General features: G+C 50.1%; 1 protein-coding gene across 5 annotated transcripts in view; it reads left to right on the top strand.

Annotated features, from left to right (window-relative positions):
* The window catches only part of TMCC2 (transmembrane and coiled-coil domain family 2), a 35,278-nt gene extending 15,719 nt beyond the window's left edge, over positions 1-19,559 (top strand). For all 5 annotated transcript variants that reach the window (XM_080917811.1, XM_080917810.1, XM_080917813.1 and 2 more), the window contains exons 3-5: positions 14,855-15,795; positions 17,151-17,286; positions 18,067-19,559. In XM_080917811.1, coding sequence (XP_080773937.1) covers positions 14,855-15,795; positions 17,151-17,286; positions 18,067-18,378 — 1,389 coding nt within the window. In that variant the 3' untranslated portion in view covers positions 18,379-19,559. The remainder of the gene's footprint in view (positions 1-14,854; positions 15,796-17,150; positions 17,287-18,066) is intronic.
* Positions 19,560-23,935: the final 4,376 nt, after the last annotated feature.

Here is a 23,935-nt window from a genome sequence, read left to right as displayed (position 1 = left end):
TGGTGGGAGCTGGGCTATGATTTGTTCCTTCAGATCCAACTAAGCTCAGTTATTTCCCTCTTACAAGCAACAGCATTCTCCATTAACCCCTCCCTTCTACTTGGAGAAGGACGCTCTAGCTTGGTTAGGCTTTGAAAGTAAAGGAGACATATTCCATACCCCCCTTTTCTTTCATTTCCTTTTTCTCTTTTCAAAAGGAACTCCTGGAAAATGTGGATCCAGAGGCTTCTGTTCTCTTTGTTTCCTCTCTTGGTGTGTGGTTGGGTATCCCTCGGAACCTCTCCTCTCCAGCAGCTGTCTCTCCACACCCCACCCAGCTTTGCCCGTCCTGGACCAGTGCAAGGCATATCATGCTGGAGGCTAGCGAGAGGAGAATGACATGGAAGCCAGCTATGTGGCTAACTTCTGACCTTGGCTTGGTCCTGCCTTCCCTCCTATCTTCTGTGGCTGAGGAAACATGAAGGCTAGAGTCTGTATAACTTTGAGAAAATCCTTCAGCCAGTGAACTCCGCCCTGATGCCCCCAGGCGTCAGCTAGGGTGAAGGAGTAGGGTCTCCCTAGTCACACAGGGGTGAGGGGGTGAGGGTCAAGGTTGTCCTACATGGAAAGTTTGCTATAACTTGCAGGTGTTATCTCTAGTGACAGATGGCAGAGGTGCAGCTCATCTCCCAGCCCAGGACAGATAGAGGACATCCTGTGCACTTCCCAAGGATTTGTCCATCAACAAAATTTCCCTACCCCATGTAAATAAGTTCCCTGTTTACTTTCAGGACGGTGAGGGAAGGGGCCCACCCTTAGCCCCACCTCTTGCCAAGAAGACTGAATCTTTGGCAGACGCCCAGTGGGCCCTGGTTTATTTATGTCTAGCAGTCTGCTGGCTCAGTGGTAGGCAGGGCTGATTGCTGAGAGAGGTTTCCAAACACATCCCCTAGGCACTGGGAGCCCACAGACTACTCCTCCAAAAGGCCCCTGCCTTCCTAGGCCTGACTGTACAGGAACTATAGTAACTGTTTCAGGATCAGACTAGATGTTCAGCTGATTCACACAAATACTGCAACTTCCCATAAGCCCTGCCACCTTCTAAGTGATTGCATGGCCACTCACATGGTTACCTAGGTTTCTGAGGAGCACAGCTACCATCTCTCTCTGCTCCACTACTCCATCTCTTCTCTTTCCCCCCACCCCAGTTCTTTTTCTCTGTATGGAAGGTCCCTTTGCACAGAGGCATCTGCCCTGCTCCTTGGAGGACCTTCCTAGACTATGAAGTGCTTCCAGGCACCCACCAAGCCAAGGCTGGGTGCCTTTGATTTACCTTAAACCACTGTGCTCCCCAGCTCAGTAAACCTTGAGCCCCTGTCACCCTGTAGATCCTGTTGTGACTGGAGAGCCAAGATCTACTTTTGTGTGATTTTATTCCTCGTGTTCGGATGAAGCCCTTTACCTTATTGCAGGTCTGTTCAGATGTGAGAGGGGCCCCGAAGAATAAATATTGCCCTTGACGCCAGATGTCATAAGCAACAGGAGCCCCATTTCTTTCAGAGCTAAAGCTGGAACTACTTGCCCCAGTACACTCCTGGTCTCTAAAGCAGCCTTCTTTTGTGTTTTCCCTACCCCACTGATCTCTCTGGGTGGAAATACTCTGCCTTCCTGATTAGCTCTGGATTCTGGAGTGCACAATTGCTCAAGATACTGTGTACAAGTTGGACAATGCCACTGTTACCTAACCCTTGTTGCTAAGCTCAGGCCAGGGCCTATGGGAGATGAGCTCTTTGTCTATAGCCCATGGGGCTGAGATGATGCCAGTCTAGACACAGGTAGGACACTATAGCCAAGGCTCCATCTCTACCTCTCTCAGCCTTGGCTCCCTCAGCCATACTGTGCCCAAGAAGGTGTGTTCTGAGTTTGGGTGTGAGCTCCCAGCCAGGGCTAGTAACAGTGAGCAGTAAGCAGAGCTCTGTCATCGGGCTCCAGACTGTGTGGAGCCAGCCTGGGATATGGGCATGGGTCACGGGAGTTGGCACACATCTCCCAGCTACCGAGAACGTTCTTCCCTGCATCTGCCACATCCCTGAGATGAGAAACGTGACCCTGGTCCCTCTGTGCCAGGTGAGGCAATGGAAACACAGTACCATTAACCTGATCCCTGCATCTGTGTCTTGTTCCCGATGCTGTTTGTACTTTCTGGCTTTATCCGTGTGGGGCAGAGGACTCTGGAATAAAAACAGGTACAGAACATACACCACTGCAGCCCTTTGAGGATTCTCAGAGAACTGGGAGCTCTCCTGAGCTACAGTGGAGAGGCTAGGGTAAGGCCTTCTCCCACCTCTTCTTTTCCTCTGGGGACAGGTGCCAGGATGTCACAAACATGTCATCAGACATATCTTAGTGGCCCTTGCTCCTCAAATATTGTACAGGTCCTCTCTGTTCCCTTTCCCCCTGACCCCCACTGCCAGTCTAGTTTCCAGTATAGTCCTTTCTCTTCCTTACAGCTCTCCTGATACCCCGACCCCTACTGCAGAGCTGGCTTGCTATCCATAGCTAGTGAATAATTCAGCATGATCAGCAAAAGCTAAATCAGATCCATAGTGATACTAAGATCAAGGGGCCCCCTTGAGGGCAGCCGGAAAGGCGAACCTTGCCCTGGATAGACAAGTGCCCTGTAATATTAACTTCATTACATAAGGTTTCTTCACCTCCTGAGAAGGCAACTTCAAATGTTACAAGGGCCCTATTCCTGTCTACTTACCTTTGGGGGACTCACTGGCCTGTAGGCATACCTCTGGGACATGCTGGTACCAACAATCAGTCAAACAGCGTGCTACAGTTTGCAGCGTGCTTTTGTGCATATTTTTTGTTTAATCATATCAGCTTCTGGTAAGCTCGGAGCCCTTGAGTCAGCAGGAGCCTACAGGAATTGTGTTTCAGTCCCCTGCTTCACGGAAAAAAAAAAAAGTTCTCAATTATTTGTGGCAAATGGGGCCGGGTAGAGGCTATTTCGTGTCCTAAAAATCGTGCAGAAAGAAGATACCATTTCCTCTGGGTCACTTTCTTCAGGGCCTGCTCCCAGTAAGTCCTCCTCTGGGGAGCAAAGTACCATAAAGAAGCGAATTTGGTTTTCCCAACCATGATCCAGGTATTTCCCAACCATGGTTGTTTCCATGACCAGGTTCCTATGCCTAGGAATGACAACCCTGCCCCAACACTCCAGAGGATCTGAGACAGCTCAGCAAAGGCCCTGCAGGGAGATGAGATGCCTCTTCCCTTCCTGAAAGCAGCTGAGGGGTCTCATGATGTATGCAGGCCGATGCTGTGTCGTGGCATCTCCCCGTCCCCCACAGACCTGATTGCTCCAGCTCCTGGGCCGTGTCTCTCCACATACTCCTCGGGTACATGCCTGCCTTGATTTCTGCAGCACAGTGAACAATATAAACTATCCTCCTGTCTTCCCAGGGGAAAGCAGAACCCAATGGGGACCTGGTTAGGTCTGAAAGTAAATGTGGGGCAATGACTTCCCTGGCCCCCATTTCCAGTGTGAGCAGCAAGGAAGCTGCTAACCTCCCGAGAGGCCTCCCTGAAGCTTTGCTTGTCACACAACGTGTGCAGCCCAGGATTCTTTGTTTAAGGCCTTACCTCGCCTTCTAAGGTACTAAATTTAGCTGCTTCTCAATCTGTAGAAGGTGTGGATGCTGCTGATTGAGTTCTTAATTTTATTTGTGTTCCCTGGTACTAGGGAATCAAACCCTGGGCTTTGTGTATCCTAAGCAAGTACTATTCCACTGGGCTGTGTCCAAACCTGTTTATTATATTTTTAAGAGAGAGAAAAATAAATAGCATAATTTGTTTCTTTTAAAGATTTATTTATTTAATTTATTTGAGTATGCTCTATCTGTCTTCAGACACACCAGAAGAGGGCATCGCATCCCATCACAGATGGTTGTGAGCCACCATGTGGTTGCTGGGAATTGAACTCAGGACCTCTGGAAGAACAGTCAGTGCTCTTAACCACTGAGCCATCTCTCCAGTCCATGATTTGTCTTTTTTAAGGAGGGATAGAATAGTATAACAAGGCAGAGGAGAATACAAAGATTAAAGAAATAAGGGCCTGATATCAAAATGAAGTGAAGAGGAAGTATATGTAAGGAGAAGCTAAATGAGGAAGAACCAGTGTGAGAGAGCTGAGCCCTGCCGAGTGTGCAGAGGACTGTGGGCCCAGGACCCAGGCTTCTTCAGCTTCCAGCCCTAGGACCGTGTGAGCCCCTCTATTGCCCCCAGACTTAGCTCTGTGTGGCTAAGGTGAGGCCAGAGGCTCATCTGCCAGACAGAGGCTCATCTGCCTAAGCCTGTAGAGTGGTGACCAGCTAGCTGCTTCTACCATGCTGCTGCCAAGTCCTCAGCCAGAGCATGGAGGAAGTAACCAAGAGGGATGGCCAGCACTTACCAGGAAGTATGCGTGCCATTTACCCAGCAGCACGTTTTCTTTGCAAGGAAAGTTGCCTGGTGGCTCATGTCCTTTCAGCGCCATCACTTGAATACTCAGGGCAGCTCACCCCATGTCTTCCTGCCACTCCCTCAGCTTCACTTCAGATGACAGCCACTTTTATGTCCCAGGCTAAGTCATCAAAAACTGTGGCATGTCCATGGGTGTACACATGTGCATGTGGCGAGGGGGTCTCGGTCCAATAACATACTTCAGGAAGGCCTACAGTGTGTCAGGCTCCGTGTCCCACTGGCAGCTGGCAAGGCTGAGGCACAGCTGTAGAGCCTTTAAGACTCAGCTTACACAGTCTCTCCGTGCCCCTGCCCAGTCTGGTTCACTGCCCTCGCCCTGCAGGCTGCAGAGCTTATGACTTGTGGGTAGCAGGGTAAGGATGCCTATCAGCCGTTCTGACTGCCAGGCTCCTGGAAAGTTAATCACAGAGCCCATTCTCTGTATATCTTCCTGACAGACACATTCACTGTTAACTCTGCCCTTTCACATGGCCCCCGCCGCACCTGTGGATGCTTTCAGCCTATGTTCTGAAGCAACTGTAGGCCCACACTAGAAACTCAAGGTCCTGCAAATGATCCCTGCAGCTCACTGTGGCAGACTGAGGGTCTCTGCTCATGGACATAGACAAGGACAACCTCATAGAGAAAGGGGCCCTGCCCTAATCATTATTTGTTATTTGTTCTTTTTCTCTAAGAGACTGGTCCATCCCTTGAGCTCTTCCCTCCCTCTTCCTGTCTACCATTGTGATGAGCTGCTCTAGGAGTCAAATTGAAATGTCCTTTTAGGGGCCAGTTTTCTCCATGGCCATCTTAATGCCATGCAACCTAACAAAACCCTTTTACTGCTCCTCTGAGCTTTCTAGATCAGGAAGTGAAGCAAGGAAGCCCTGCCAGTCAGAGACAGCTCCACAGTAAAAAAAGCCATTGGGGGTGGTAGGAGAGAACCCCAGGTCTTAGCCCTCCCTGACCTCTGATCTCCTGTGGTCACTGCAACTGCCTCCTCTTCCTCAGGTTATGTGCTAGTGAGATGGTTCAGTGGGTAAAGTACCTACTGCCAAGCTTGCTAGCCTAAGTTATAGAAAGAGAGCACCAACACCAGCAAGACACCCTCTGTTCTCCATATGTGGCATGTATACCCACACACATACATACTCTGCACACATGGATGGATGGATGGATGGATGGATGGATGGATGGATGGATGGATGGATGGATGGGTGGGTGGATGGGTGGGTGGGTGGATGGGTGGATGGATGGATGGATGGATAGATGGATGGGTGAGTGGGTGGATGGGTGGGTGGGTGGGTGGATGGATGGATGGATGGATGGATGGGTGGATGGGTGGGTGGATGGATGGGTGATAATGAAATAAATGTACTGTTAAAAAAAAGAAAAAGGCTGTTTAGAAAGAGACAAACAAGGGAGTGCCTTAGAGGATATGGGAAAACACCATGTTGGTGTGCACTCTGAACCTGGTACAACACCCAGCCCCCAGCTCACTGGATCCCTGGTGGTCCAACATCAGCTCTTATGCCTGTGAGTAAGCTGCCCTGTGGGTCTAGGTGCTCTGGTACTTTTGTACACTCATATACTGTTCTGGTCAATTCTCATACTCTTATCTTTCACCGTGGAGAGATGAGGTCCACTGACGATAAAGCCTGAAAGTGTAAACCCAACTATTTGCAAGGAAGAGCACGGTGAGACCTATCAAGTATTTGCAGAATTTTTATTACACATTAAAGTTGTGAATTTAAAGTCATTTGGCCAATAAATATATACTTATATGTATGTAACAATGAAATTTGTAAGGAGAGTTATCTGAGAAGGTTTGGAGAGAGGAAAAGGAAGGGGGAAATTGTGTAATTATATTACCATCTCAAAAATAAAAGAAATAATTTAAAAAAATCTTAGCTCTGGGACTGAAGAGGTAGTTTAGAGGTTAAGAGTATTTTGCTCTTCCAAAGGACCTGAACTTGGTTCCCAGCACCCATATCGGGTGGCTCATAACCACCTGTAACTCCATCTTCAGGGACACCAATGCCTCTGGCTTCCACAGGCACCTGCCCCCCCCCCACACACATAATTTAGATTTTTTTTTTTTTTTACTTAAAAATCTTAACTTGGTGAGGCTCAAAAGGAAGGGACAGGGAAGGGTTAAGAATTGAGGTTAGGAATTTCAAGCCCTAGTGTTTCCAGCTAGGATGGGTCTGCTGCAGAGAACTTCCATTCCAGCTCACTGAGATAGTCAGCATTCATTGTCAAGGGAGGTCTGCCTCATGATGGCCACAGGAAGGGGCCCAGATAAACAGAAGGTCTACTCCTTTCCTTCCTTTAGTTTAATAGGGACAACAAGACTTTTTATTAATAACTGTATACAAAAGAAACAGTACTTGTCAAAACATAAAGGGGGTTATTTATGAAAGTAGGAACTGCTTAGCGTTTTTCCAGGCCCTATAGATCAGAGATGGATCCAGACATGGAGACCTGTGTAATGTGCCTTGCCAGCCTCCTCACAAAAACTAAGCCATCAGCTGACACATGTTTGTATAGTTTCCACGACCCTGGGTGGGGGATTCCTGGCCTCGGTGATTTTGGCTGCAAACCTTGGCACTGGCTCCTAGAGATAGCACTGGGCCCTTCTTATCTCGTGGGACCTTCTTGAACTTGGGACTGCTGCATCAGTATGATCCACATTAGCCCTCAGTATTTAAGCCCCGTGTGCTTCTTGAGGCTCAAATGCATGCAGAGTCTCTGAATGGGTATTCTGCTTTGGGAAGCAGCTCAAAGAGACAGGTGGACCTAGGACTCTGCAGGCTAAGAAGCTCCTTCCTCACCGCTCGACTGCAGCTCTCTGGCCCCCTCTGCTGACCAATAGGATTTCCTACTGGAACTGTACAGATGAAGTCCAGGGAAAAAGAGACTGCTGTGAGTTGGCCATCTCTGTTGTATCTTGGGTGGTGTCTGTCTGGGCAGTGCTGGGGGACAGAAAGCAGAGTGTAGGAAGCAGAAGCCGGGTGGTAGCCACGGTGTCCAGAGCAGAATGGGTTCCTGAGGCGAAGTCTCAGAACAGAGAAATTCCCTTCTTGAGACCGGCTCCAGGCTCCTCCAGGCCATTATTTGGGAATCTGGGGTGGGGGTGACCACGCATTTAGTCACTGATCAGGGAAAGAGGAGGACTCTGGGTGGGACCCCCTTCTGGGAGACTCACTTCTATAATGAGCTCAAGTGAGGAATTGGTGCAGTCGAGCTGCCGTGAGAGGGTTTCTGGTTACTGGGTACATTTTGGGCATGAGAGGAACTGGTAAGTGCCTGTCTGGTGGATGAACAGTTTCTTGTCCTATATTTCTATGTGGCTTCCCAGCCACACTACCACATCCTCCTACACTCTGGGTTGGAGAGAGGTCCCTAATCACCACTCCATCCTCTGGCTGGATAGACCTCCATATATCCTGCCAGATGGGAAAGAACAGCCATGTGCCCTGGGGGAGGAGAAAATCTAGAGCAATCCGTCCCTAATCCCTGGCTGGGCCTCACTCAGACTGGAGATGGCGGCTTTAGAGGCTGGGAGTTTTGGCACGCCTGTTCAAAGACCCCGGCTCCCAACAGCCAGTCCAGTGCTGTCCAGGGACTGTGAGTCTGGGAGCCTGGCACTGTCCTCAGACAGCTGGGGCCTTAAAGCTCCTGGTACCTCATCGCCAGCACGGCTTTGGGAAACGGTATCCACACAGGTGAGGCTCTGGGTAGGGGTGGAAAGACCTTCACGTGGGAGATGGAGAAGGGTTGTAGAATGAAGGAGAGCCATTTCTTAAGTTTGTCAAACAGAAAGCTCCCTCTCTGGCTCCTCAGAACCAACCTTTCTCCTGTCCAGCTATAGAGAACGCTGGATACAGGGAGCTGGCATGAAATTAAATGCAAAGGGTGCTTTCTGGCCGCTTCCATATTCAGAAGAAGTGGCAGGGAGAAAGAAAAGGAGAGGTTCCCAGGAGCATTGACCCCCATGGACCAGAGAGAGCCCAGGTCCCTAGTGTTTGAATGTTTGGGAATTAAAGAGACTCTGAAATGAAAGAGCAGCTCCAGAGTCTCAGCCAAGAGCCTATGCCTCCACTTCGAAGGAAGAACAGTGGGCATTTATGTGGACAAAAGGGCTTTGTTCTCAGGAGGGCCAGGGCTGAAGGGAGAATGTAGTGACTGCAGCCATGAAGTAGCCTTAACAGGGCCAGAAACCAAGGTGTAGATAAGAGCTTCCACCTGACCAGAGAGTGATCCTTATGGGCAGAGCAAGCCTTATGGCTGCAGGAGGCGCAGTGATGAAAGGCAGGTAGCTACATGGCCTTGGGATGGATGGGTGCCACATCTCTGTGCACCTAGTAATCCCCCTGTAGATGAAATAAAGGGCTTACAAAGCCACTGGGGACATACTCTGTCTCCTCATGGTGCTAGAGCCATTGCTATGGGGATCTTTTTAACCTCGCTCTCCACATATACATATGCCCTTTGGGTGGCCTACTGAGTATCTGACATCTGACCTCCTACCCTCTGGAGAAAGGGCCCTTAGGCTTCCTGGGTATTTCCCCCATATAGCCCCCCTGGAAGTGCTTGGATTGGTATGATGACCCATCCAGAGCTGGAGCTAACATTTCCATGGGGCCCCATATGTTCCCACTGGGAAGAGAGAGCCACCAGTCTAATAAGGTAGCTCCTGCTGCAGTGGAGCAGGAACAGCCCCTGACTTCAGGTCCTCGGGCTGGAGTAGACTTCCTGTCTCCCCCTCTCAGTTTTCCTATTGGCCAAACTGCCTCTTTGAGGCTGGAAGAGTTTTAGTTGGCCATGGGTTTTTCTCTTCATCTTGGTCTAGATTTACCCCCTTACCCTCTGAGACTTAATTTTAAAAAGCAAAGTAAATCAGTGTTCACTATCCCAAAAGAGTTGATAGAATCAGAGTCTCCCCAGGTCAGAGCATCTCTGCTGAGTCATTGCTGAGTCACTTGTCCTGACAGATTTCCCCCACCTTCAACCTGCACACTCACTTATTGAGCTCTGATGCAGGGGAAGCCAGACCCCGCCCTCAGGAGCAGCATCCTGCATGGTCCCACTGTGTGGTCAAGCACATAGACAGATGAGAGTAAACACTTCACCTAAAGAGAAACCTAGGAGACCAAAAGACTTGTTTTTTTCCTCTTCTTTCTCCTCCTCCTCCTATTTCTCCTCCTCCCCCTCCTCTTGAGAGTAACCTTACTGTTGTCTTTCTAACTAGACATGGCATCCCACTGTGGGTACCCTGGTCTTCCTGCCCCAAGTTGGTAGAAGGTTATGGGTCTACTTGGGAACACAAGCACAGAAGCATGAACTCCTCACAAGCAGTGGTTATTTCTATGGCCCGGGTACATATGTTGTTAAAGAAAGGAAATGAGAATTCACATAGCTGCCACCTTTCTGTCCCTTGTTAAAGCATGACTTAAGCTACCTGATAGTCTACCATTTGCCTGCCATCTTCCAGGACGCTGGGCAGTCATGCAGTGGGGAGGGCAAGTGTCCCTTGGTCAGGTTAATGCAAGGACACTGAACTCAGGTCCTGGAGGAGGTGAGAACCCCAGAGGGTGATGGGAACCAGGACTGGGAAAGTCCCGAGCCAGCAGCCTCTGTAATTTGGCAGTGTACCTAATCCAGTTTCAGTTTGTGTTGCTGAAGTGGGGTAGGGAGACAAGTCTGTGGCACTGCCAAAGCTATGTAGACAACGTGCCCAGGTATTCATGAACTGTGGGCAGATCTCACTGAAGCCAAGACAGAAACAGGAAAAACTGGCCCCAGAGACTCAGAAATCCTTCCAGCTCTGCTTTAGCCAGAACATTCATCAGTGTGCCTTAAACTTCAGTATAGCTGCAGCCCTGGCTAGTAAGCTCTCTAAGTAGGAGCATTCCACAGACTTCCCATTGCCTAGCATCTGCCTTGCCAGATCTCACCTTAGAGTCGGCTCAGCCTATTCATGGGTATTTATCTCAAGTCAAGCAGCTATAGAGTGGACCAGCCTTTCTCAGTCAGGCAAGTAGGGTAAGGGGACCATACCATGGAGGCTTCAGCTCCAGTTGCAGTACTGGGAGCTGGTGGAATGAACTGAGCTAGGCTCTGCACCATTTGGAGAGAGAAGCTGTCTTTGCTGTCAGGCCCTGCTCCAAGCTGGGAGCCCAGAGTTTCCACCTGCTGATGACAGGCACTGAGTCACCAAGCTGTTCCTCTCTCAGTGCAAGAGAGAGGTGTTCTGGTGGGGGATTCTTCTCTGCTGGTCATGAGGCAGTGAGAAGGTCAAGACACCCTCTGGCGGGCTGCTCTGAGATGGTGGATCCTGCCCTTCCATGCTCATGTAGTACAGCTTGCCCTCCTCCTCGTTCTAGATCATCTTTATAATCCTCAGGGAGACCCCATTCCCACTAGGCACCCATTTCCCATTCCTTCACTCCCCCAGCCTTGGCAACTACTAACCTGTCATCTCTGTCTCTGTAGATCTAGTGCTCTGGAAATCTCAGAGTGGAACCATTCAGCATGTAGCCTCTACTTAGCAAACTGGTTTTTAGATTCATCTATGTTCTGGCATTATCAGAATGTCTTTTCTTGTTGTGAGCAAACAGTAGACCATTATATGGACTGTCTTACTTCGATAGCCCATTCGTTGGTTTAAACGCCATCTGTGAGTTGTGCCTACCATTTGGCTATTGTGAAGTGTGCCACTGTGAACTTGGACCAGTATCTATTTGAATGTGACTTTCAGTTCCTCTTGGTATTGTCATAGTTAGCTTCAGCTGTCAACTCGACACAGCCCAGTGACCCTTGGAACTGGGAACTTCAACTGAGGAATTACCTAGGTCCGATTAGCCTGTGGTTATGTTTCTGAGGAGTATTTGTTTCTTTGTAGTGTTTTTGTTTTGTTTTGTTTTGAGACATGGTTTCTCTGTCTAGCCCTGGCTGTCTTGGAACTTGCTCTGTAGACAAGGATGGCTTCAATCTTAGAGATTTGCCTGCCTCTGCCTTCCAAGTATTGGGATTAAAGGCATGCACTACCGCTGCCTGGCTGAGGTATTTTCTTAGTTGCTAATTCATGTAGGAGCACCCAGTCCACTGTGGGCAGTGCCATCCCTAGGCAGGTAAGCCTGGGCAATATAAGAAAGGTAGCTGAGCATGGCAAAGGCTCCTGCATTTTGAAAGCATTTCCCCATTGGTTTCTGCTTTAAGCTCTTGCCTGACCTACCTCAATGATGGACTGAAACCATAAGGTGAAATAAACCCTTTCTTTTCCTCGAGTTGCTTTTGGTCATAGGATTTATCACAGCATCAGAAGGCAAACTAGAACAGGGGCACACCTCAGAGTTGAATTGGACAGTTATGAAATAATTCTGTATGGAACTTGGTGAGGACCAATCATGCTGTTTCCCTCCCCTGGCTGTACCATCTCATCTGCTTACCAGAAAAACGAGGCTTCCAACTCCATGAATTCTCTCTCCTTTCTTAAGACACACTGAGCCCATTTAGTGCTGTGTGAATGTAAGACCATCAACTGGAACATGGGGAACCTTTCAAGGACCACGTCCTAAAGAATACAGCAACTCAGTGGCCAATAGCTTATGAGTTAGGAGCAGGAGTTCATGAGCCCCTCCCCCATGCATGCTGGGACTTTGGCTGGCTTCACAGGTCTTGTGCATGCTGTCACAGCCACTGAGTTCATGCATGCCATGGCCCTGTCTCGTCCAGAAAATAATGTTTCCCTGCAGATGTCCACTACCTGTGGCTCTTACTTCCCACCCCCTCTTCCAGAATTCTCTCTGAACCTTTGGGGTTGGAGGAGTGGTATAGATGTCCCACTGAAGAGCTGTTTGTGGCTGAGCATTCCTTAGCTTCTTATTGGGCAGTTGTGGTCTTTGTATTAATCTCTGTCTACTGCGCAAAGAAGCTCCTCTGATAAGAGATCAGAGATATACCAAATCATATTCAGGGCTGGTCCACATCCTGGGTCTGCAGTTTCCACTGAAGCTTCTGGGAGATCTGTATTTATTTTTAACTAATTGTCTTATGCCCCTTATTCAGTATCTCATTTTATCCTCTGAGAACCCCTTGAAATATGTAGAATTACTCCCCCTTCTTCCAGGTGAGAAAAGCAAGTCTCAGGTGATGATACATACAAAGGAACATATCTGACCAAGCCAGGGTTCCAAACTGGTCTCAGACTACAAACCGGGGCCTGTTTCATTGCCCGACACAGACTTATATCCTATCCTGTTGCTGTTTATTTTCTGTAGTGAGTGTTCACCTACATGTGTGTATGGATACATGTATACCTGGTGCACCCAGAGGTCCAAAGAGGACATCAGATCCCCTAGAACTGGAGTTACGGTGGTTGTAAACCATCATGAGGGTGTTGGGAACCAAACCCTGGTCTCTTGCAAGAGCAACAAGTGCTCTTAACCACTAGGCATCACAGTAGCCCCAGCTCCCTTTTTTAGGTGCTAGTATTTGAAGCCAAGGTCTTGTGTGTCCTGGGCAAGTGCTGAGCTGCTGAGCCACATCCCAGCTTCCTTTGCAGTCTTCTATGGCAAATTCTATTTACGTGCTTTTTCACCACTTGAAAGACTCTCCTCTTTTCCTCTCTTAACATTTTTTTTCCTTATCAAAATATGATTCTTTGTGGCTGGAGTGTTGGCTCAGTGGTTAAGAGCACTGGCTGCTCTTTTGGAGGTCCTGAGTTCGAATCCCACCACCCACATGGTGGCTCTCAACCATCTGTAATGGGATTTGGTGCCCTCTTTAGGCAAAGACACAGAGGGAAGTGACGGGTGCAGGAGGGTTATGTCCAACAAGGTGAGGCACACCTTGGGAGACATGAGTTGGGTTTCAAAGGCCAGAGTCTGAGAAGGAGAATTTCAGGCAGAAACACCTGCTGGGAAGGTAAAGGGGACAGAAACGGACAAAGCCATGCCAGGAGGAACGCCCTTACTTCAGAAGATTGTCCTCTTAGCATACTTAGAGTATCCAAGACTTGAGAAAGCCTCAGAGGTTCCCCCACCCCGCTTCCTGCGTCCTGAGTATGCCAGCACTGTTGTTATGGGTGACGTTTTCCAATAATGTCTGCCTATACTTAGAGTTAGAACCTGTTTCCGGTTCCTGTGTATGAGGGACTAGGCTGCTCTCTCTTGTTTAATCCCTTTCAAAGCGTAAATTTACCTCACCTCTGCCCCTCAGTGATCTAACCTGGCCTCGCCTTGCTTCCGATGTGTAGTGGTAACAGGACTCAGCTGCGGACCCTGGGGTTAGTGGGTTCCCAGCCTTCCCACACATCTGTCCTGCATTCATGTCTTCTCTACTCTTTCCTTCTGCTCTCTCCTTCCCCCTCATTCTCCTTCAGGCCTCTCCTCTTGTTCCTCTGAGTTTGAGCCACACGGATGTACTCAGGAAGCCTGCCTATCTGATGGGATGGGAGAGGGTCTTGCCTTCCTTCCTGCACATTTTCCTTCTTCTTTTATTTTTTAAGATTTATTTATTTTAGTTAGTTATGAGTACACTGTTGCTATCTTCAGACACACCAGAAGAGGGCATCAGATCTCATTACAGATGGTTGTGAGCCACCATGTGGAAGACCTCTGGAAGAGCAGTCAGTGTTCTTAACCACTGAGCCATCTCTCCAGCCCACATTCTCCCCTTCTTGACTCTTCCAGAGTCCCAGCTTCTCTTGATCTGTGAATTGCCTCTGGGATTTATACTTCAAGGAGTTGCCCAGCAGAGTGGGTGGGCGCACTCTCTTCTTGCAATATTCCCACCATCATGAATCAGAGGAGATTTCTGATGCCTTCAGAGAGGGTAACAGAAGGCCCTAGGAGGACAGGGCCAGGGACCCATGCAGATTGTTAGTAAAAACACAGTACAAGGGCTGGAGGGCAGGAGCTGACATTTAGACTTTCATGGCTCTGAAGGAGAGGAATGCTTAAGGCAGCAGCCTAATTAGGAGAATCCAAAGAGACAGCTCATCTCATCTCTGGTCACAGGATAAGAGGTTCTGTCTTTTGTAGCTGTGTGTCCCCAAGTCACTAGCTAGAACACCCTGATCTGCTTAGACTTCATTTCAGGGAAGAAAAAAACAAAAACAAAAACAAAAACAAAAAACCAAACCAAAACAAAAAAAAAAAACTCCTTATAAAGGTCATGCTGGCATGCAGCTCTGGAGGCCTGCTGTAGAGCTTTAGGTTTTTCCACTAAAGCTATACTTCACCCTGCATGCATTGTCTAGATGGAGAAGCCACACCCAGAGGTGTCCTGGACTGTGTGGAGAACCCTTCCCAGACTCTTCCCATGTCTCATGGTTTATTTGTGCTTGCCTCCTTCCCAGGGTGACAAGGGAGACCTTGTGGCCCTGAGCCTCCCTTCTGGCCCTGGTCATGGTGACACTGATGCACCCATCAGCCTGGATGTGCCAGAGGGAGCACCGGACCCCCAGCGGACCAAGGCTGCCATTGAGCACCTGCACCAAAAGATCCTGAAGATCACTGAGCAGATCAAGATCGAGCAGGAGGCACGGGATGACAACGTGGCAGAGTACCTGAAGCTGGCCAACAATGCGGACAAGCAGCAGGTGTCGCGCATCAAGCAGGTGTTTGAAAAGAAGAACCAGAAGTCAGCCCAGACCATCGCCCAGCTGCACAAGAAGCTGGAGCACTACCGTCGGCGCCTGAAGGAGATAGAGCAGAATGGGCCCTCGCGGCAGCCCAAGGATGTGCTCCGCGATATGCAGCAAGGGCTGAAGGATGTGGGGGCCAACATGCGGGCCGGCATCAGTGGCTTCGGGGGTGGTGTGGTGGAGGGTGTCAAGGGCAGTCTCTCAGGCCTCTCGCAAGCCACCCACACGGCAGTGGTGTCCAAGCCCCGGGAGTTCGCCAGCCTCATTCGCAACAAGTTCGGCAGTGCCGACAACATCGCGCACCTGAAGGACCCTATGGAAGATGGACCCCCTGAAGAGGCAGCCCGGGCGCTGAGTGGCAGCGCCACATTGGTGTCCAGCCCCAAGTACGGCAGTGACGATGAATGCTCGAGTGCCAGTGCCAGCTCAGCTGGAGCAGGCAGCAACTCTGGGGCTGGGCCAGGAGGCGCACTGGGGAGCCCGAGATCCAACACTCTTTATGGTGCCCCTGGAAGCCTGGACACTCTGCTGGAGGAGCTGCGGGAGATAAAGGAGGGCCAGTCACACCTGGAGGACTCCATGGAGGACTTGAAGACTCAGCTGCAGAGGGACTATACCTACATGACCCAGTGCCTGCAAGAAGAGCGCTACAGGTGGGTATTCCTGGCTTCCCAGCTGCGTTTGGGCCCAGCGGGAAGTAAGGAAGCACCGCTGAGCTACGGAGGCCACTGGCCACTGGAGAAGGGTCCAGAAGGTTCCTTCCAAGAGGAACCGCTGAGAAACTTTCTCCATAATGGAAGAGGGGTTGGTCTCAAGATGCTTTAGGGTGTTCTGTGCTTAGTTCACAAAGGAGAAACTAAGGAAAAGACCAACACCGTAGCCTATGCTCCTCTGCAGAGTCTGTTGTTCAGGCAGCTTCTTGGGTTCAAATCCCAGATCTTGCTTTTAGTACCTTAAACAAGCAGCTAGCACACCTGGTTTCCCTGCTGTGAAGTGAGGGTAGCACTAACTGAGTGGGTGAGGGCTGGAGAGATGGCTCAGTGGTTAGGAGCACTGACTGCTCTTCCAGAGGTCCAGAGTCCAAATCCCAGCAACCACATGGTGGCTCACAACCATCTGTAATGGGATCTGATGCCCTCTTCTGGTGTGTCTGAAGACAGCTACAGTGTACTCATATATAATTAATAAATAAATAATTTTCTGAGGTGAATGAGTTGGCTAGGTGTGATGGTCCACGCCTTTAATCCCAGCACTCAGGAGGCAGAGGCAGCCAGAGCTCTGAACTGAGGCCAGCTTGGTCTATATAGCAAGTTCTAGGCCAGTCAGAGCTGCATTGTAACCCTGTTTTGTTTTTACTGGTTTTGTTTTTGTTGTTTTTGTTTTTCAAAAGAAAAGACTGAAGAAGTCAGCCCACAGATGTAGGATGGAGATGGGTATGTAGCATGGACAGCTGGAATGCCTCAGAGACTCCTGAGGTCAGGAATGGACTGTAGTCTAGTTCTCCCCCACCTCCCCCTCTCTGGGATCGGGGAACCTTGCCCTTAGCACTTCTTTCTAGATGGATTGTAAAATTGAGAGGAGCCCTACCTAAAAACTAACCACTCTCGGTTTACAGTCACCTTTTGATACTTGGTGCTTTTCAGAGCAGAAAATCACCTCCTCTAGACCCCAGGATCTCTGATACCCAAACAGCAACTTAGCCAAGGGTTGGGAGTCTACCCATCCAGAGCCACGAGGTCCCACACAGGTCCCTTAGTCTCCGTCTCATTCTCCCACCTGTCAATATGGTAACCTCCTCCTGCCTCATGAGGCTGTGTGAGAACCCTCTGAGGCGATGCCAGTCAATGCTTGGCACAGAGAAATGCCATGCTGTCACTGGGGTTAAGTTGAGAGAGGGCTGGATACACGAGTGGGCTGCCTGTCGCTACTGAGAGTGGCGCCTTGATCCTGGGGAGAAAACAACTTATTAGCCAAAGAAGTGGTGTTACCCGCCCCCTTTTCCTACTAGGTATGAGAGGCTGGAGGAGCAGCTGAACGACCTGACTGAGCTTCATCAGAATGAGATGACCAACCTAAAGCAGGAGCTTGCCAGCATGGAGGAGAAGGTGGCCTACCAGTCCTACGAGAGGGCCCGGGATATCCAGGTATGGCTGGGGCCACCCTGGGGGGTCCTGATATGCTGATAGAACCAACAGAAACTACCCTATCCATAGGCACAGAACACAGGTGACAGTATGGCGCTGGACATATCACATGGGACAGGAGGAGGAGAAGCGTATCCATGGGGCCAGTATGTACAGGAAGCCAAAGAGGGGAGTGTTTGTGGGGTAGAGATAAGAGCAAGGCAAGTCTTTGCCCAAGTTTGTGCACTCTACAAAGGCAAACCAGTGGGCAAAGGCCACTTTCATTTGCCATACCTTTGGTGACAGGTTTACAGATGAGTACTTGATGTTCCCAGGCATTTCCTTGCTTCAATGCAGAGCTGGTATCAATAAGCCATACTTCATTTCCTTAGGTCCGCCTCAAACAATCATCGATAGAGTTCTGTTCCCAATCGCAGCTAACCCAAAGAGACCCTGGAGTATGGAGTCAACCTCTCAGAGCTGGCAAGGACCTCATAGTTAGTCTCCGCAGGGCAGGGACTGTCACATGGTGAGACAGAGAGATTGGGGGTCAGACTTTTTCCTCACAGGAACGAACTCAGACAGCAGCAATACCACCAGTGACTTAATTTCTTTACAGCAGTGATACACACACACACACACACACACACACACACACACACACTTTATAGTTTACTACCCTAACATTTCCATGCAAAGAACAACCTTCCCCTGGAGCCCTATTGGAATCAGCACAGGTGGACTAGGCTCAGTCCAAGCTCTCTCCCCTGAGCTCCCACATACCACCTCTGTCCCCTGCAGGAGGCCGTGGAGTCCTGCCTGACCCGCGTCACCAAGCTGGAGCTGCAGCAGCAGCAGCAGCAGGTGGTGCAGTTAGAAGGTGTAGAGAACGCCAACGCACGCGCTCTGCTGGGCAAGTTCATCAATGTGATCCTGGCACTCATGGCCGTGCTGCTGGTGTTTGTGTCCACCATTGCCAACTTCATCACGCCCCTCATGAAGACACGCCTCCGGATCACCAGCACCGCCCTCCTGCTCCTCGTCCTCTTCCTGCTCTGGAAGCACTGGGACTCGCTCACCTACCTCCTGGAGCATGCGCTGCTGCCCAGCTGAGCGGCTGCGGTTCACCCCGTACTCTCCAGATTCCACTGGCCACGCCCATCTCCAGGAGGGCCCGGGGCTCCTGAGTCCCTTGGGCTTTGTCATGTGACCTGTCTGGCCCCTAACTGTCCCTTCTCCGCACTGCTTCTGTCTGACACCGTCTCCCTTTCGGCCTGAAGGTTGCAGAGAGGGTGCTCTGGGCTGGAGGGAGCAGGGACACTTCCAGCCAGATGGAGAGTGGGGAAACACCAGGGCTGCATTATTTGAATTGTATGCAGTCACATGGGACTTTTCTGGGCTGACCGGAGAAAGCCACTAAGATAGAAGGCCAGTCTCCGTTTCCATAGGAAGAGCCCATCCTGGAGGCAGCCACAGTTTCCTACCTTTGGAGACAGTCTGGATAAAAGCCAGTGGGAAGCTGTGCTGAGCCCAAAGAGTGCAGAAAGGAGAGGGTCCCCAGCCATGGGGCCAGATGGCAGGCTTGGCACAGCCACTGGGAGCTCAGACTTCCCTTCCCCTGCTTCTCTTCCCACTTGAGCTGGTTTGGGACTGGTTTCTGGAGGCTGGGTGGGGTGTGGCTTTGGGTTTGTGTTTTCTCTGCTCATCTTTCTGCCTGTCAGCAGGCATACTGTTTTTTTCTGGAAGAAAAAAAAAAACAGGCCCCAAGGGCACTGTGCCTCCAGCCCAAACCCTTAGATGTCTGGGATCACGTTGAGTTCTATTTATTTATTTACTTATTTATTTATTTGGTCCTCCCCTTCCCTTGCTTCTGCCCAGTTGGGGTCCAGAGAGAGGACCCTTCCTATCCTCCCTCTGAAGGCGGGGCTTCTTGGTTTGTCATACTCCAGCCCGTGTGTCCTCTGATGTTCTGGCTGGAAGAAGGGGCATGTGGCTATGCAGCCCGCTCTCCACGCCGCCCCAGCAGATGGGCAGGAGGGGCGTGGCCTCTTTTATATATATATATCTATTTATTTTATACGTGTGTCTTTGTGAGAAAGAGGATGTTTGTCATTTCCTTAAGGTTCTGGAGTGTTGTGTTTGAGTCTGCATAGCCCAGCCTCCCCAAGGGCCCTTCCAAGTACAGTGGGGATTTCTCAGAATAGGAGAGAGGAATCCATGAAGCAGGAGAAGCGGTGCCTACCAGCTGTGGTGGACCTTCCTAAGAAATAAATATCCTCTATGTTTTCAAACCATCCTGTCTGGTGTCGGCTGATTACCCTGTCTCTGAAAAAAATCACAGGATTTCTTCCCACACTCAAGCATTCTGGGTATCATATGCTGGCGTCATCTGTTGGCCAGATGTTGTCTTCCATACCGAATGAGGAATATCCACCCCCCTGCCTTGCTCTGAGCAACTTAAATGATATGACTATCCTTCCATAGAGCTCCACCTTGCTGGAGCACTTTCCAGGAGAGACACGAAGAAGCTCCCATAGGTGCTATGACCAGTTTTAGCCACAAGGGGTCAGCAGAGTCCGTACTCCAAAACCTCTCTCAAAATCTAGTCTAGAAAAAGGCTATACTGGTGTTAGCTTGGCTTTGTCACAGTTGTCCTGCTGAGGAAGGGAATAACTACTTTCCAGGTGTGGTGGGTCGTGGTCCCCTTACATGAAGGCCTAGCACTTAGTACCTGCCCTGTGGTTGTACCACCTACACCTAACAGCCTCAAAGCACTTCCCAGCAGGAACTTAGTGGATACTTGCAATAGGCCCTTTGCAGGAGTAGGCTGGGACAGGGGTGGGGGGGCTATGATTAAAGAGAACAAAAAGAACCAAAAAACAACCAACTTCCAGCCCTTCTCTTGGCCTCGGTTTCCACATCAGAAAAGCAGGATAGATGTGACCACTGTGCGTGTCAATTCTGTGCTGGCACTCTGGTCCTGTGAGTCTCACAAGCAAACATTGTAGCTGTGTCTGTAGCCTCAGGCTCCAGGGGATGCAAAGAATGGCGAGGGCACAGTGCCGCCACCACAGGAGAGCAGCATTGGTGATCTGAATTTGCCCCCTGCGCTACGTAGGAGTTTTGCCAGACAGCCTTCCAGCTATTCCATTCTTGGACCTTGCACTCCCTTTCTGTGCCAACCGAGTGTGTACGTGTGTCTCTCTTGGGGGCCACGGGTGGCTCAGAGCCCACATTCCTGGGCCACAGGTAGGGGGTGGCTGCTCCTAGCTAGACATTTCCTACATTCCTCCCAAGGTCAGATGCCTTCCCAGAGTTGGCTCTGAATGTCACTGCCTGCTGCGGCCCACACTGACAGGGAGCAGGGAGGAAGGAGAGGTCATTTTTGGTCAGTTCTGAGGCTGCAAAGCAAACAGCCTAAGGGGAGGTGGCAGGCCCCCAGCTGCCATCTTTGTAGAAGAAAACATTGGCTGGCTTCCCTCATCCATGAGACAATGGAACACCTAACAAAACCCTGCCATCCTGGGGCTGGAGGCTGCCATGTTTGTGTCTATTCATGTCCCTCTGTTTTTGTTTTTGTTTTTTTTTTAAGGAGGTTGAGTAACCCCCACCTTTTTCTCTTCCCCCGAGGTCCAGAGAGTGAGACACTGAGTCAGGGTTACCAATTGTAGTCTGCCTCCTTCAGACTAGGAGACCTAGAGGCAGGCCCTTCTCAGAGCATCTGTCCCACAAGTGTAGGTCTCACCCCCAGGGTACTAGAGAGCTTAGTCTGACTGGCAGACTCCCACTGCCTGGATCCCTCAGAGTAGGAGGCGGATAAGAAGACTTGGTGCCTTCTCTCTCCTTGGCAAGTAGCTGTCCCGGAGCACTTGTGCTTTGTGCCTTGCAGAGCCAGACCACTCGATAACCTCATGGGTTATGAAGCCTCCGAAAGTGCAAGCTCTGCAAGCCCAGAAGGCAGCCCAGACCTCTGGTGCGGTACAGCTGATTTGTCTGCACTGCAGAGCGTGGGGGGAGAGGAGACACTGGGGAATTATAACCAATCTTTCCGGCAGGCTAACCTCCCCCAGCAGGGGCAAGCCCTGGAGTCAATCCCAGGTCTGGGCTCAAAGTCAACATTGCCACTTACTTGCCTTAGACCTGTCGCACCCAGCTGTTCTCAACATCTGCCAGTAAGAATGGTGTCTCCGGGACACAGGTGTGGCAGCGGGAGACCTGCGTGACACTGCATGTCTAAACTTGATGGCGCACTCACTGGAACTTAGAGAAATAATCCGAAGGGCGACCACTCCACCTCCACACTGTCAGTGGGTGGCCAGGCCCAGAACCGCTTAGAGGAGTTGAGGTGGACTCTGTAGAGACACACAGGGTGACACGGGTAATGCCTCTGACCTGAAGACCCCGGATCCCTTTCCTCCAGACTAAAAGCCTGCTTATTTGCCTAAGTTTCTCCCCTAGAAGACAAGATGAGACCCACCTCTGCTGAGCCACCATGAAAACCTTACGAACGTATCTGTGTGGGGACCTCCCTCCTCTAACAGGTGTAGTGTCTGGGAAAGAGTGAGAAACCGAAGTCAAGATGTGTGGGTATGAGTTAAGACTGTCACTTGAGTAGAAACGATGTCTACACCACTCATCTAGTAGGATTTGCCAAGGCACAGAGATGTCAGGAGTGAGTGTTGTCCCCAGGGCTCCCAAATGTCCCCCTCAGGAGCTGTTTCCAGGAGACTTCCCGGCCATGTGGGACTCCAACGGGGACTCTGGTCTGCTATCAGGGTTGGGCAAAGATGTAACCAGAGCAAAGTGGCTTGAAAGCTTCTAGACCAGCTTCAGAAGAACATGGGAAGAGGCCGTGGGCCCCACCAAGACCTGCTGGGATGGTGTCAAGGGAGGAGAGGGGGTGGGGTTTGCCACAGCATATCCAGACGTGTTGGTAAGTCCTGAGTCACCGAAGGGCAGTCTGGGTGGGGACAGTAGTGCTGCCTCTTATACACAGAGCCTCCAGGAGGGTGCTCCCACGCTGGCGACCCAGCCCTGACATAGTTCCCTGAGTGACCTGAGTGACTGTCTGGATGAAGCATCCTGGACCCTTCACTTCTGAAAAGTTGACCTCTGCCATATTCCTGCCTATAGGAAGGACACATCAAGTTGACTCTGGCTCTAAAAAGACCCCAAGGCTCTTCCCCAGTCTGTCATGTGGGACCCAGGCTCTGTGGCCTGTTAGGTTCCTCATCTGAAGCTTCTTGATTGTCTCTTTCCTTATCCTTATGGGAATTTCAGCTCACTGGATAGAAGCCAAAAGTCACTAAATGCCCCTAGCCAGACCCTGTCTCAGCTACAGGAGGGTGCCACTGAGCAAGAAGCCACTAGCTGTGTCTAGAAAGGTCTTGAGCTATACTTAGGGGTGGTCCTCTGACTATTCAGCAGACACCCAAAGGGTGGAGGCAGGAAGAGAAAGTTTAACTTCCCATGAGATGGATTTCCAATTGAATTCATTCCAGAAACAGGTCCCCATTACAAACCTGCTGCAACCAGCAGACTTTGACCCATCTTCCCCTCACCGTCTCAGTCCTGAAAGGTGAGGTGCTAAGAGGGGTCTCAATATTTTCCCACTTCTCACGCTGTGGCTCTTAGGGTTCCCCTCAAGTAAGGCAAATGACCTTAAACCTAGCTTTAGGTTCATTCAATCTCAGAAATATGGTTTTGAGTACCTGGGCACGCATGAAGAGAGATACAATCATACAGGAGAATGTATGCATACAGGTCCACATACAGACACAAGAACACATACACATGGGCAACATTTACATCCTGTGAACACACAAACATGTGCACACATACATTCAGACACACAGTGATGTATGCAAGCATACACATACATACACCTGTGCACACACACATGTGTAGACACAGAAACATGCACTCACATACACACATATACAAATGCATAAACATACAAACACAACTACATGCATGAACGCATGTATGCATGGGAATACATATGCATGCAGTTATACATACATAGGTGCATTCACACACAAGAACACCAGCACAAACATCCAAGCACACACAGTGTACTGGTTAGTTTTGTCAACTTGACACAAGCTAGAATTTCACTGAGGAGGTAATTGCCACCATCAGATTGGCCCGTGAGCTGTCTGTGGGCATTTTCTTGATTAGCGATTGATAATGACATTAGTGTTACACGTGGGCAGAGTTGTGCCTGAGCTGGTGGGCTGGTTATATAGGAGAGCAGGCTGAGGTGCTAAAAAGTCCATTCAGGGGTTATGAATGCTGGCTACTCTTCAGAGAGCCCATGTCTGATTCCCAGGACCCATGTGGCAACTCACAGCTGTAATTCCAGTTCCAGAGTATCCGATGTCTCTTCTAGCCTTCACTCAGACATGTACACATAAACACACACACCATCACATGCATGTATACAAGAACGCTCTTATACAAACACGTATCTGGGTGTACACACACACACACACACACACACACACACACACAATCATTACATCATTTCTCTGGAATTCTAAGTTTCATTGGAGAACTTGACAGAGAGAAACAGGTACAGCTAATGAGTTATCAGGCTCTGGAGGCCCAGACAAGATAGGATGAGGTGCGGTGTGAAGCCTACTCAAGGAAGTATTCCATCACATGGGGG

Source organism: Micromys minutus (assembly GCF_963924665.1).
Source record: "Micromys minutus genome assembly, chromosome: 6".
Lineage (NCBI taxonomy): Eukaryota > Metazoa > Chordata > Mammalia > Rodentia > Muridae > Micromys > Micromys minutus.
Note: the sequence above shows the minus strand (reverse complement) of the source record. Positions and strands in the feature narration are given on the sequence as shown.